The sequence below is a fragment of the Protopterus annectens genome, chromosome 16.part0, assembly GCF_019279795.1.
Source record: "Protopterus annectens isolate FY-2018-M chromosome 16.part0, PAN1.0, whole genome shotgun sequence".
In the NCBI taxonomy this organism is placed as follows: domain Eukaryota; kingdom Metazoa; phylum Chordata; order Ceratodontiformes; family Protopteridae; genus Protopterus; species Protopterus annectens.
In genome coordinates, this window is record NC_056750.1 from 541,484 (window position 1) to 556,379 (window position 14,896).

The window sequence follows — 14,896 nt, forward strand, 5'->3', positions numbered from 1 at the left end:
TTTGGTACCCGGACAAGCACACTGGTTAATAAACCCTTTCCAGCCATGACCAGGGCCCACTGGGCAAAAATAAAACATAAAGCTGGAAAGCTGACTGACGCTAATTTATTTCTTTTGACTTCCCATAGCTGTACAAATGTTAGTAACATGTAACTAATTCTAAAACTAATGGAACTGCATTTTTTCTCTGTTTTGCTTTTAGAAACAAAACAGTGACGTCTATTCAGTTAATATTCTGCTTACTGGAACTGGAACAGTTGACAGTTACAGTGAAAGATGAGATGATCAGCTTACTGCCATGTTTGTTCAGGTTTCACCATTCATACTACCTTTGAAACTACAATAACATTCCAGTTAGGACAGATTCAGCAGCTTATATAGCAAAAAAAGTAATTTATTTATCAGATAAGTGGACCAGACTACGGGAACACTTTTGCTGCCACAGTTCTGTTACATCACAAAATACTAAAAGAATGCACTGATGAACAGAAGCAGAGTTTAGAGTACAATAAAGCAGAGTAACAATGCAGATTATACTGCACATCAGTGCAAAGCTACAGAGCTATATGTTACTATACTGTACAAAAACACACACAGACAGGATCTAAGTTGTCTACTGAATCCCTCTAATTATTTCATACTGTTTATGTTCACAACATTTTTTTCATCCTCTTGTGGGATTTGTAGATATTTTATACACCTTATAGATGTATCATAGTATATTTTTAATTTGATATTTTCTCTGGTGAGACATCTTCACCCCAAACCAATTTTCTTAAAAATTAGTGGTTTGTAATGTAGAATTCAAGGTAATGATTATGAACTTATCCTTTTTTAAGCACTTTTCTTTTTTTAACCACTTCTGTTTTTGTCTCTTAACACTGAAGAATACTCATGTTTCTCATCATTCATTACATGTATATTCTATGTTTTATTATCATACCTTTCATGCGTCCCAGATTTTCAGGACTGTTTATGATTTTGGCTCATAAAACTGTTGATTTTGAGAGAAAAGATGGTAGATTACACTTAACAATGATAATAATTAGAGTTATATACTTTTATTTCAGAAAAAGAATGTTAATTCATATTCACTTATTCCATCAGTTTCTCAAATTAGTACTAATATTTTAAAAAAGTGTACCTGATTATTTTTGGATTTGCCCCTGACTCAGGAGGTCACTTTTACCCACTGACTGCCCTGTACCCAGTAATTATAGCCATGTTACTGTGTATACTTCAAATGTCTGTCTGGGATCAAATCAAATAATAATGGTCACAGTAATGCATTTCAATTTGTTCATTCAAACACACACTCACAGTGCAGTGCAAAGCAGATAAAACTACAAAAAAAATATGGCTACAAGTGTTTAAGATTTTTGCTGTCAGACATCTGCTTGAGTCCACCCCAAAATTTGCCATGAAGGAATTAGAGCCAATGGAAAACTTAGTGCTGTGGTCCTGTAAGCAAAACCAGCACTGTAAAGGAACAGTTAAATAGGCATGCAACAAGCCTTTGTGTAAATTCAGTCATACCAATGCAGTGATTTTAAGAACATTAGCATTCTCATTGGTCCTCTATTTCAAACCTTTAGGCAACACCAATGTGTATTTTACATAAACACTAGCAGCAAAACACACAGCAGAGGTAAAAGAGCGTTTTTGGCACCCATACAAAATAAAAGTAATTTTCCCTTTACAATAACAGTCCCTTTCCCACAAATACAGATCTTATGGAATAGATCTGTGTAAAGTTCCCCAAAAAGATGCACAATTTGCAATTTAAACAATTTTAATTTCATCTTCTATGATCAGTCAGTCAGAAGATACAGATGCACCAGTATATACCTATAGCTGTCTTATAACTCTTTGACAAAATACTTGAAAAATGTATTCAAAAATAATTGTTAGACTGTCTTCTGCAGGTAGAACTCCTATCCTCTATACAACATGGCTCCCCTCCTTAACATGGTACTAGCACTGCCCTTCTAATCTATATAGATACAGTCAATAAAGCTAGAGATAATGGCAAACCAGTCACATCCTTATTTCTAGACTTGTCAAAAGCCCTCACCACCGTTTGGTACAGCAAACTTCTACTTCAAATGTCCTCACTAGGTCTCTCTCAGCCTACTCCTCTGTAGTTCAAAAGCTACCTGTCCAATAGATATTGGTCAGTAAAATGGAACTACATGCTCCTTCCTTATCTCCCAGTCACCACCAGTGGCCACAAAGCTCTATCCTTGAGCCCCTCCTCTTTAACATTTTCACCACCACCCTTTATAGTTCTACCCAGCGGACCACACTAAAACAACATGCAGATCATCCCACTTTCATTTACATATCTGACAACATGATACATCTCCAAAAAATTACCTAGGAAGCTTTAACAGCTATTGAAACATGGCTTCGTAACTCACAACTCATGTTCAACCCAAAAAGACCAAAGTACTACTTTCCCCCCAAATCCCTCTCTCATGAAAAAATTAAATTTAAAGTCCTCTCTCTTGATAATACAACTGAAGTCACTTCTCAAAGCAAACTATTAGGAGTGATAATGGAGGATAATCTTATATCCGACCTGCATATACAAAATCACATAAGAATAACTAGGGATGCTTTACAGAGCCAAAAACTCCCTCTCCAAAAATTACACTTGTCACTCACTTATCTCCTCTCCACTCTTCTTTATGGCATTCCCATCCTTACTAGCCTCCAAGCTTCCCAAAAATTAAAACTTGAACAATGACATAACAAAGTTGCAGGATTGCACATACCCCTTTCAGAACCCACCACTGTATAGCACTGAAAAGCTTAAATTGGATAGAACTTCCACATCAACTAGAATATACACTTTGTACAACCTATAAAATTATCCAGCACCCATTTTCCTGTCAAACACTAAAAAACATTCTGCACAACTACATTCCCAGTCGGTCATTGTGATCCAGTGACCAAAATCTCCTGTCTCTCGACAAACCTAGTAAATCTGCTATGCATTGTCCGTACTCATGCAAAGTTGCTAAGGCTTAGAACTCCTTACCTGTAAGCATTAGGTCTGTATACTACCTCAAATAGTTCAAAACCACTCTGAAAGACTTTTTAGCTAAAATCTGGCTCTGTTCTTGTTCAAAATCGTGATATACTTTAAGTACCTTTTCATTCCTTATACCTCCTTAATCTCCCTTCTTTACTTACTTCCTTACTGCTGTCTGATTCTTTTCCATGACTTTCTCTCTAAAATATACCATAAGCCAGTTTTTTTCCCTCACTATTGCAATTCCTATTTGTATTAGACTAACTTATCTTTAATTTCTTTGCAAACTTTCTAATATTTCTCTAACATCAAATGATTGTTATATACCCTGTATCTATTCTTAACCAATGTTTTTATATTGTGTATAATTTATCTATTCTTAACCAATGCTGTTATATTATGCAAAATGTGTTATAATTATTTAAACTGCAAATGTTTTTCTTTTATTTTGAAGAATGTAAAATTATTGTTCTTAAAATTTTTTGTCATAAGTTTAAGCTTTTCTCCCCGGGCCTCGGCTGAAAATGAGCTTAAACCAAGTCAGACTTTCCTGGTAATCAAATGGCAATAAATAAATAAAAATAAATAAAATATGCATACATGCCAAGAATATACGCATAATTAATACCGTCTGTGCAGCCTGTCAAGCGTGCATCCATGCATGTCTGCATTTATTACTGAAATCATACAAAGGCATTTTGGATTGCTTTATGAAATTGAATAGAACAAGAGGAAGGGGGGTAAAATGCAGTGGGCAAAACAGAGTCGGGTTTCTTAGCAAGACAATGGGAGGAACTAAGACAACTGAATCGTACATAGTCATGAACAACATAAAACATAATAACGACTTTTTAAAAACAGCAGCGGTGAGGTAACGTAGTTTTATACAAACCCACTTAAAACAAAAAACTAGCACCATCCAAAGATTAAAATTATTGCAATTAATTATAACTAGGTGATGCAAATGATTTTCAAAACACATTTCTCTTCATAAAGTACAAAATGAAACCTTCAGCCGGTTACACGGAGGTATAAAATGGAAGGTAAGTAACAAAGCCACAGGAAAAGTTTTCAAAGTGAAAAATTTGTAGTAGGGTGCATTGTGTGGTAATAATTTATAAAGTGTTTTCCTGATGTGAATATTCTTAAATCAAGTAAAATAAAACATACTACTGTCGTTAGTGTGTGTTTGAGAGCTTGTGAGCGCCCGTGTGTAAGAAACACTGAATAATTAACCCACGAATCGTGGTAGATAAGGACAACCCTTACAGAAATCCTGTCCCCAATTCAAAGGGATCGGATCCCCGACCTTCTGACAACAGACAGCCATTATTTAATTACATACCCCATTCTCTGGCCATGGTTAAGCTGTTCCTAGTCACTCTCTGTACCACCTCAGCTATTAATGCAGGAAAACAGCACGCCTGGGTTAAAAGGTTTCCTCTCTTTTCTTGTCACAAGGTGTGTTTCTCTTGGCTCTGGGCGCACCGAAGTATTTTGGTGAATCCTAGTATCAATCTGTTATACCGAGCCTGTTAATTAAAAGAATGTATTTCTCGTGCTCTCCGGAAGCGCAGTAGTAAGTCCCGCCCACAGTTGTATTTATTTATTTATTTATTTATTTGTTTGTTTATTTATTTATTTATTTATTTTTACTGACGACAGTGAGTAATTAATGACTTTTCATGAGCCGGCCGACAGGTAGCTCATCCGTATTCATTAGAAAAATAAAATCCTCATTAAACCTCTGATGAAGTGTACCTCAGTATCAAGAACTTTTCTCATTCTGAGTCTTAAAAAGTCCCTGTTCCTTTTAGTTCCATATTAAATGGCTCTGTCACCCAATCACTGTTGGCGATGTTTTTCAGTGATAGCCGTGATAAAGAGTAATGATTCATATTAATTCGTCAAAAGCACATTTCATAATTATAAAACAGCATATTATAACCATTCTGTCAGCTTCCTAGTTGATGTTGCTAGTAAGCTGTTAGTAAGTGTAACTGTTAGTAAAACTGGCTTTATCTATTAATTTTTGTCCAAAGAGCAAGCTACTGCAAAATTACTTGTACCTATGGGGCCAGTAGCTTTGGTTCATAAAATCAGCACAAGAATCACAGAGACATGGGGATATTTTAAAGGCAAGATCTTAGATCATATCAACAAAAGGAAGACAACAGGAAGCTGTTGAAGACTGGGAGGGTGAGAGGGGCACTTAGTGATCTAAAAAGGGCATTTTTTTTTTCATTTGGAGGACATTTTAAGCTTAGCCAATTTAACTTTTGGTGCTTGAATTAACATTTCCTGATTGGTCTTACCTATCCCATGGCTGATAATTGTATATTAGCCCTAGTGAGAATAAATGTGATCATACTATAGATAATTTGAGGGGACCCATGTAAGGGATGCAACATTTAGGAACTGCTTCTATCCATTAGAGACATGAGGGGCAATCCTAGAGTACATTTTCTATTACCCATCATTAGATCCAAGTTGCATTTGAATATGGACAGGGATGAGCTTTGTTTCATTTGAATGGATAGTCTGTTCTGAAACAGTCGTAGCCTCTGTGATAGATATCTGTTTCTCCACAACATTCAGTTTAGATACCTGGACTAAGTATTTCCGATGCCATTTGACTTGTTGAAGTTCAGTAGGTCCATCTGTATTAGGTCAGAGGATGCCTTATGTGCCAGACATGTCACCTCTAAGCACTCTGTAGGATACTAAGTACAGCGATAAATCTTTGAGGTGGTCCATGCAAGACTTATTGTTTTGGACTGATATCCTTTTAGTAAGGAATCTTTATGGGTATTCCAATTGTTGCATGGGTCCAGAAAGATACATGCCAAAGTGGGCATTATACAAAATGATTGACCTAATGACGTCTTTTTAAAGGGGGACAATAACATCTCTAGATGTAGTCACAATCAATTTGTTTATAAGCTGTGCAATAAGACTTTCTTATAACTCTGGGCACATGTTGGTCAAAAGTTAGGTCACTGTACACACACAAGTTCCCAAATGCCAAGCAACTGGGTCAGTTTTCAGGGGGCATTTTCAATTTGGCAGTTCTCTGGAGTAGATGACTTCCCAAAGGATATGATAATGTATTTCTTGGAGTTTAGTTTCAATTCATGATTCTGGCACCAGTTATTTTTTGGGACAAACCTTCCTGCATGATGGTTAAGTCATTTGGGGATTCAGTAACTGCTCCTAGCTTGCAGTCATCTCAGACTTGGTCGGCCAAAGCCCTTTGGTATTTCCTTTTACTTTTGAGATGTATATGCCAAACAGAAAAAGTCTCAGCACCTAACCCTGGGGGACTCCATTGGTGAATGATCTCTTCCAATATTTTGATCTCCTGCATCCTGTGAGCAAGCATACATGTATGCATTCTTTGATTCACCTTCCTGATTGTATTAACCGGATTGTATTAAATTATATTCTTTGTATATTACAGCACCACTTACTTGTTAGAAAGTGTTTTAAATTTGTAGTTTGGAACAGTCTTCTAGTAAGCAACGAAACAAAATGTATGAACCAATAATGACAAAACTACTAATTTCAGAAAATTTGAACCTTAAAAGGCCATTCAAATTTCTATCATTACAATCCACCAATATCAGTAAATATGCAAAATCTCTGCAGAAGTAAGTCATCTAAATAATTCAACATTAAAGGGATCTGTAACTAATGAAGATGTTGCTGCTATAAAACAAATTTTGTATTTCATTGTTTCATCTATAAATAAAGTCCCTGTTGTCCTTGAAGAATAAATTGCCTATGCTATATTAAAAAAAAATGATAAGCTAGTAATTTTGCAATGGGAAATGTATGGCAAACTGATAACATAAACATAGTTACTAGGTAACTCCTCCAAAGGAGGACATTCATAGGACTGCAGCATCCACTCCCTTTAAAGTACAACACAGCACAGTAACAGGGATCCATCTGCATACTGTGGGAATAGAACCCACAGCTTTCTGTACAGAAAGCAAGTATATTACCTGTTGTGCTACTAACAATGGAAACAGCTTAGCATAAGCTCTTCCCCTGAAGCTCTCAGCTCCTTGTAAAATCCACTTGACACTCAACTAAATCTCTCAACTTTGCAGCACAAGAAATCTGGAAAAAGCCAACATTTATTTGGGGGAGGGGGCAAAGGCCCAAAACCAGGGATACATTTTAAAAATTGCTTGTACAATCTTAGAACATTGCTAAAATAAAGTGTTTTGTGTTAGCATGTGTTTCCCGAAAGATAAGAAGACTGAAACTTAAAGAGCTATCATTATTTAGTGAATTCAGTTCTCACTGATTTGCCAGAAATCCACAAATTTTAAGAGGAACAGATCAAAAGTATGAACCAAATATTCTGTGAAAATCTGGACAGTTGAGAGCTATGGACTCAACTCCCCGAATCACAAGTGGTGGTATGGGTGGAGAATTCAGGCTCTTGTTTGAGCCTGAATAACACTAACCACAAGGTATACCTAACTGGGGCATTTTACACACATACACACACACACACACACACACACACACACACACACACACACACACACACACACATATGCATACTGGAGCAGCATAGCTCCTACAAATAAAAGAACAAAACTTTCCTTACTAGCATGACTCTGGCTCTGCGTGTGAGTGTGTAGTGTGCAGAAACAACCATGGCAGGGCTAGGCAGCGGGCAGTGTAAACCTTGGCTCTAGATGATTGTCACTGTTGAAGTGACACCCTTACCTCATGTGCAACAATGGGGAAAAGGGTTTGTAGATGGATGGATGGATGGATGGACTCTTTAGGCAGCATAGTCCCAATTTAAGCAATTATGTCAAGGGGGGGGTCATGAAAAATGACAAATGGCTTGAGATTTTTGGACAAAAATATTTCCTAAATCTCCTTCTATCAGGGGCGGCTCGTGGCATCAGACTGCCGGTCTGCAGCCCCCTCAGTTGTTTTGGTCTTGTTTATATTTTTTAATTTACTGTAAAAAAAAAAGAAATCTTTTTTTTTTGTTTAAATCTCGAGTCCGACTCAGTATCTTGCATTGCGCACCTTACCCGCGCAGTTGTAAACAGCTTTTTTTTTTTTTTTTTTTTTTTCTTTGCAGCCCGGAGGGGCACATAAGACATCATTGTGATGCCCAGAAGTCTATGCGGCAGCGGTTCCAAACCACATAGACTTGGAGGGGGCTCGGACTGCGACGTCCGCAGGCAGGTCAGTCATGACGTGCCTGCTGGGCTAAAGCCTAAATGCTGCTGATTGGTTGTCGCTCTCTTCCCGGGATTTATGTGTTGGGAAGAGAGCGAGAATCAGTCAGTTCAGTTTGGCTTAGGAATCGAGCAGCTTTGATTATTTGTGATGATCATCATTCTATTTTTTTTTCATTTCTGTTTCGGAATCGTTTTTGTTTTTGGTGGATTTATTTGGACAGCGGAAGAAGAGCAGAAGAAAGAAGAAGGAAGAAGAAGAAAGAAGAAGAAGAAAGTACAGAGTGAAGGACGGGTGCAGAATAGATGTAAGTATGTTAATTGTTAATATCCCTTCCACTATGTTGATATAGGCATTTGCAAATTTGAAAGGGGAAATAAAATGTCCCAAAGAGCAGCAAAAAGAAGAAGAATTAATCATAGCAGAAAGTGTTGGAATTTAAGCCTGATTAGATCAATTTGAAAGAAAAACTAGCTGGCTGGCAAAGTATTAATGGGGATATGGGAATGTAGCTAACTACCTTTATTTTCTACCTCTGCAATTAATTTAAAAGTGATACTTTCATGGCATTCATAAAAACATATACTCAGGAACAGAATGCAGCAAGTGTGGGGCACCACACAACCCAAGAAATGTGAACTTAATTGGATAGTCATGAAAACCATGTGACAGTGTCAACTGATGGCATAGCTGCTACAGTGAGTGAAACAGCAAGCAGCCTTTGTTGAGCTGCTGACAGCTTTGGTTTAGAGCCAAGATGTTTACTCAAAACATGTCACCCTTCTTTGTCTCACAGATTATCTATTAGGGCTGTTTTTCTCTGGTGCCTTGTATTTTCTTTGTTTAAGTAGTTATTTATATGTTTGTTTTGTACATATGCAGCTACCCTCATAGCTTTCTGGCAAGATGTTGTTCTAAAGTTTTTATATCCTTATAACCTGACCTTATTTTAACCTGGAATTTGTGCATCTGTGTATATGTGGCTGCTTTGGAAATACATATTTATTTACAAAACATTTGAACTCACAAAATAAGGTCTCACTCTTCTGATAGAGAGCTATATTTGGGTATTTTTCAAGGATTAATTGAAACTAAAAGTGGCTAGTATTTATAAAAATATTTTCTGAAATATTACAGATCTCATGCAGTGCGAAAACAAAAGTCATGCAAATGAATATATTTTGAGGTGTATTACCCTCCTAAGATGGGTAAGGTGTGTGTGTGTGTGTGTGTGTGTGTGTGTGTGTGTGTGTGTGTGTGTGTGTGTGTGTGTGTGTGTGTGTGAAAGAAAGAGACAGAAGTAGGGACTGTGTGTGTGTGTAAAATGCCCCAATTACTATATACTGGTGGCTAGAGAACAAATGGTGTTGTGTTGGGTAGAGATACTCAGGCTTGAACCCTGTACTTTGTATGCAGGTGTTAAGGACCTGAATTCCCTACCCACCACCATTTGTAAAAAAATGCAGATTGTTGCCTCCTATTTGATCTGATCTGTTCCTCATAATATCTGTGGTTTCTAAATGTTGCAATGCTTAATATTTGATGCTGCGGTGGTAGTATTGTTGCTTTACGGCTGCAGGGTCTTGGGTTTGATTCTTGGCTGGGGTGCCTTCTGTGTGGGGTCTGCATCTTCTCCCTGTGTTTGTGTGGGTTTGCTTTTGTGTCCTCCCATGTTATAAAGACATGTCTGCATTATTTCTTCCTGGACCTCTGCTGAAAATTGTTTTTTTGTTCCAACTCAGATTGTCCTGATTAACAAATGTTAAATAAAATTGGCAGGCATTTGAATTTCAGACTTCATATTCTTCAGAAAATACATAGTAACCCAACCTTTTATTCTAGCAATTTTCTAAGTTTATAAGATGAATATTTGACATTTGTCCTTATTTTTGGGACTGTATTGCCCCATTATTGGCTTTGTCCAGTTTTTTTTGTGCTAAGGTTGACAACTATGGCAAGAACTGAATTCACTGAATATGTCTGAGGGCTGTATTCCCTCATTACTGGGTTTGTCCACGTGTTTTGTGCTAAGAGGTTTACAGCTATGGTGAGAACTGAATTCATTAAATCATAGCCATTTAAGTTTCAGTCTTCCTCTCTTTCACAAAACAGCTGATATGGCGTAGTGGTATGTTGCTCTGACTGTTTTGCACAGGGACCTTGGTAGTAAAATGTATGGTGGTAACACAGCATTTTTCTTTCACAAAGCAGGTGATTTGGTATAGTGGTATGTTGCTCTGACACTTTTGCACAGGGACCCTGGCAGTAAAATGTATGGTGGTAACACAGCATTTTTCTACAACTTTCCAAGATTATACAAGCAATGTTTAATGTGTCCCTGGTTTTTGGCCTTTTGAGCCCCCCCCCCCCCAATAAATTTGGCTTTTTCCAGATTTCTTGTGCTGCAAAGTTGAGATGCAGTTGAGTATTGAATAGATTTTACAAGAAGCTGAGAGCTGCAAGGGAAGAGACGTTTAGTGCTGCTTATGGAAAATCAGCTTGCAATGTTAATAGCACAACAGGTTGTGTACTTGCTTTTGATGCAGAAGGTTGTTGGTTCTACTCCCACAAGGGGTGAATGCTGCTGTACTGAAAAAGTTGATACTAACCATGAGCCTGTTATCTTGTTTGCCATCCATTTCCTATTGCAGTATTACTAGCTTATAATTTTTAATGTAATATAGGCAATTTATTCCTCAGGGGCATCAGACACTTCGATGAAACCATGAAATATAAAGGTTTTTGCTAGCAGCAACCTCTTCATTAGTTACAGATTTATTTAATGTGGAATTATTTAGATGACTTTTTTACTTCAGAGATTGTGCATATTTCCTGATAATGGTGGACTGTAGAATTGTGCATATTTACTGATAATGGTGGACTGTAGAAGTGTGAGTAGACTTTGATGAAGGAAATGTTCTGAACTGGGCAGTTTTGTCATTATTGGTGCATGCATTTTGTTTCATTGTTTACTGGAAAAATGTTCAAAACAATAGGAAGGTGTATCAAAGAGCATATGTATGTTTCATATGCAAGGGGCCTATGATTTGAAAACAGCCCAGAATTAATCTTTATTTGCCACTGGTAAAATGTATTTTCTTTGAATGTGGGTTTCAATGCTGTTTCAATGAATGTGAGTTTCAAGGGCAGAGAAGTTTTAATGCTAAGTTTGTTTAGCAGATGGCTTGGTGTTTGTGCTGTAAAATGCAAAATAAAACTTTCAAATTAAGTCCAAATCATCATAGAAGTAAATCAGTATGCGCATTGGTGTTTATGGTAAATGGAGTGAAATAGTCAAGTAATGGGAGCATTAGAATGGCAGCAGCAGGAGGCTCCATTTGATCATGATTTTGTGAGGGGGAAGGGCGGCAAACTTAGACAGCCCCAGCTGAACTATACCTCCCAACTGTCCAGATTTTCAAAGAATGAATAGATTTTTGTTTCTTATTTTTGGTTTGTTCCTCAAAAAATGTGTGGCAAATCATTTAGGAATTAAGTCACTAAATAATGACACACTGAGTTTCAGACTTCATAACCAATGCATGCTAAAGTAAGACTTGTTGTTCTATCAACTGTCTCAGTTTATACAAGAGCAATTTTTAGTACTACTTATATGTTCCCCCAATATATTTTGCCTTGTCCAGATTTACTGCATTAACAGGTTGAGAGGTACATACATGCAAATTACTTTATAGAATTAGGCATAGCCAAACCTCTCAACTGTCCCTGATTTTGGCTCAAAATGTTGCTCTTCCCCTAATAATCCCTCCGCAAAATAGCAATTTTGAAAGAAAACATGGAGGGTTTACAATTAAGAAATAACTGTAATCATAGTTATAGATTACTTTTATTTCAGAAATGCATGTAGATTCTTTTATTTTGTCAGCTGCTCAAGTTAGCAGTACTAATATTAAAGTGTCCCTTCTTTGACAGGTTCCCAGCTGTATTGTGTGGCTATTTTATATTTTTACATCACATTTTTGGACCATTTTTCATAAAATTGTGTTTTTTTTTGGCAAATTAGTGACAAATCATTAAAGACTGAAGTTAGAAAATAATGACAGACATTTGAGTTTCAGATTTCATACCATTCAGAAAATTCATACTAATGCAAGACCTATTCTATTATCTTTCTAAGTTTATAAGAGCAATATTTTTAAAAAATTGTCCTTGTTTTGGGCCTTTGTCCCACTTCTTTGTATGGCTTTGTCCAGATTTCTTGATCTGAGATTGAGAGGTATGACAAATGTGTTAGGGTCATCACAGTCAGCCAGAGACATTTCAAATTGTGACGTACTTGTTGCACCCCACTCCCCCATGTAGTGACTCTGGATGTGTCAAAGCAAGGCAAGGAGTAGTTATGCAGTGTAAATGTGCAGGGTATCCCCCCATCCAAGGTAGACAGAAGTACAGGAGTGGCTTTTCATCTGTCCTTGATTTTTGCAGAATGGTCTGGTTTCTGTCATATTTTTTGTACTGTTGATTTATGCTTATTACTCAAAGTGCCTGTTGCTCTGTGTTTAAGTAGCAATACTTTAATGACCATCAGTTAAGCTTGGCTGAGATTGTAAGATGCAAGTAAGCTTTAATAAGCATACTGTTAAAGAATTGCCAACATTGAAAGCCTTTGTGTTGTTGCCATGTAGAGAATACTTAACTAGATAATGTATAAGCCTTGGGTATTGAAATGCATATGACAGTATTTGTAATAAAGGACAGGATTACATTATTTTAAGAAGCTCATTACATTTGGAGACTTCCAGTCATCTCTGCAGGCTTTAACCATAAACTAAACAGAATGCCAATCGTGTGGTCCATAACCTGTACAGTAATCCTTGTAAGCAATGTATCTTGAGCTTATTTCTTGTTTGCTTTTCATTTTTTACTTTGATCATGTTTTCCCCATGAAACAAGTAGATAGTTGTCAGGCAGCAGGTCTTTTTTTGGATAAAGAACATTTTTACAAGTTGGGGCATCAGAGATTTCTACTTTCAGCATGTTACTTGGTACTTTAATAAAGCTGAATATAAATTATAATTAGAACTGCAGTGCAAGAAGTGGTTTAAGTTGAGTGCTGCTTGTTTTTCTTAGACTTGATTTTGACTGGCATTCCATTAATGTATTTAAAAAGTAATTTATTTTTTCATGCCTCACAACCTTTTTGTTTCCATCTAGATATTAAGTAAGCTGTCATGCAGCCAATGCATTGAAATATTTTTATTCTTCTACACTTCATTTTGTCTTGATTGGACTCTCATAATGATGGTTTGGCACCCACGGCAGTGTATTTAGTTAGTTTTTGTGGTTTTGAGCATAGCCACACCCCTTCCCATTTACCCCACCCATTCAGCTGTCTCCTGCAGCCCCCCTTTGATTTGAAGTCACCAGCTGCCACTGCCTTCTATAATTGTATCAAATAATTATTTTGTATCTGCAATACCTAAATATTGTACAAAACAGTATAGCCAACTTAAATTATACAAATGTTAGCTTTTACTTTGTCAAAAATATGTGAAGCTCAATCCTTTAGGTGTGCTATGTCCTAAAAACCTCCATTTCCCATTAAAAAATATCCCACGGTGGGCATTTGAAAAGGTGGTAACCCTAGCGTAAATGGCATATTGCATAGAAGAAGTAACATTTTTAGGTCCTCATCCCCTGCTACCCAAATGCATGCTGGACTTCATCATTTTCTTCTTTCTAGAGCTGCAAACTGTTTAGTTCAAAAGCCACTGTTCAGACGTTCCTCTTCAGTTTTCCCTTGAAACTAGTCTAACTCTCAATCTAAGAACTCAAAAAGCATCTTACAGCCCAGCACTTGCTCAGACCTAATAATAAGCACTAATATACCCTGACACTGATTGCCCAGCAGGGCAAGGCTCTTTATTCACCTCTCACCAACCAAGCGACTAAGCAGCTCTCCCTACTATTCAGGCATGACCAAAGGGCAACTTCAGGTGTACTCTCTAGTCCAGCTGGTGAATCTGGGTATCCTGAGGCAATGTTACAACTGCCTCATGTACACAGACAACCCTCTCCTCCTACCACAAAACACTACATATGCGAGAGATGCAATTATACAGCTTAACTGGAAACTAAGGTCTCGCCACCCAAGACTGGAACAGACAGTCAAGTGGAGAAGGTTAACACTTACACCACAACTCCAGCCACACACAGAACTACTAAAACAGAACTGGCAAAAAATACACATAAATACACAAAATCATACTCGGAGGCTCTAAATAAAAACCTGCAAAAGCATCAGAGACCTCCAAAGCAGACACCCAAACAACCTGCACTTCCCATCACAAACCAGACAACACATAAAACACAAAATCAGTGTGCTGCATAATCACAGCCCTTAAGGTGAAATAACATACCTAACACACTAGTAATAGGTGACTCTATAGTCAAGCACACTGATGTTCCACTCACTAGGCAGGACAAGCAGAAGGTTACTGTTAGCTGCCTGTCGGGAGCCAGAATCTGCCACATAACACAAGCACTCAGGTCACTCCAGAACAAGTATAAATATGACTCTGTCTTTGTTCATGTTGGTGTGAATGACCTCAGATGTACCTCCCTGGACTACATGAAAAGAGACATAGAAGAGCTCTCTGATCATGTAGTCCAGGCTGGTAT

General features: G+C 37.3%; 1 protein-coding gene across 2 annotated transcripts in view; it reads right to left on the reverse strand.

The window, feature by feature from the left end:
• The window catches only part of LOC122790962 (histo-blood group ABO system transferase-like), a 515,753-nt gene extending 511,146 nt beyond the window's left edge, over positions 1 to 4,607 (reverse strand). For both annotated transcript variants that reach the window (XM_044058683.1, XM_044058682.1), the window contains exon 1: positions 4,383 to 4,607. In XM_044058683.1, the coding sequence (XP_043914618.1) occupies positions 4,383 to 4,398 (16 nt within the window). In that variant the 5' untranslated portion in view covers positions 4,399 to 4,607. The remainder of the gene's footprint in view (positions 1 to 4,382) is intronic.
• Between the last annotated feature and the right edge of the window lie 10,289 nt (positions 4,608 to 14,896).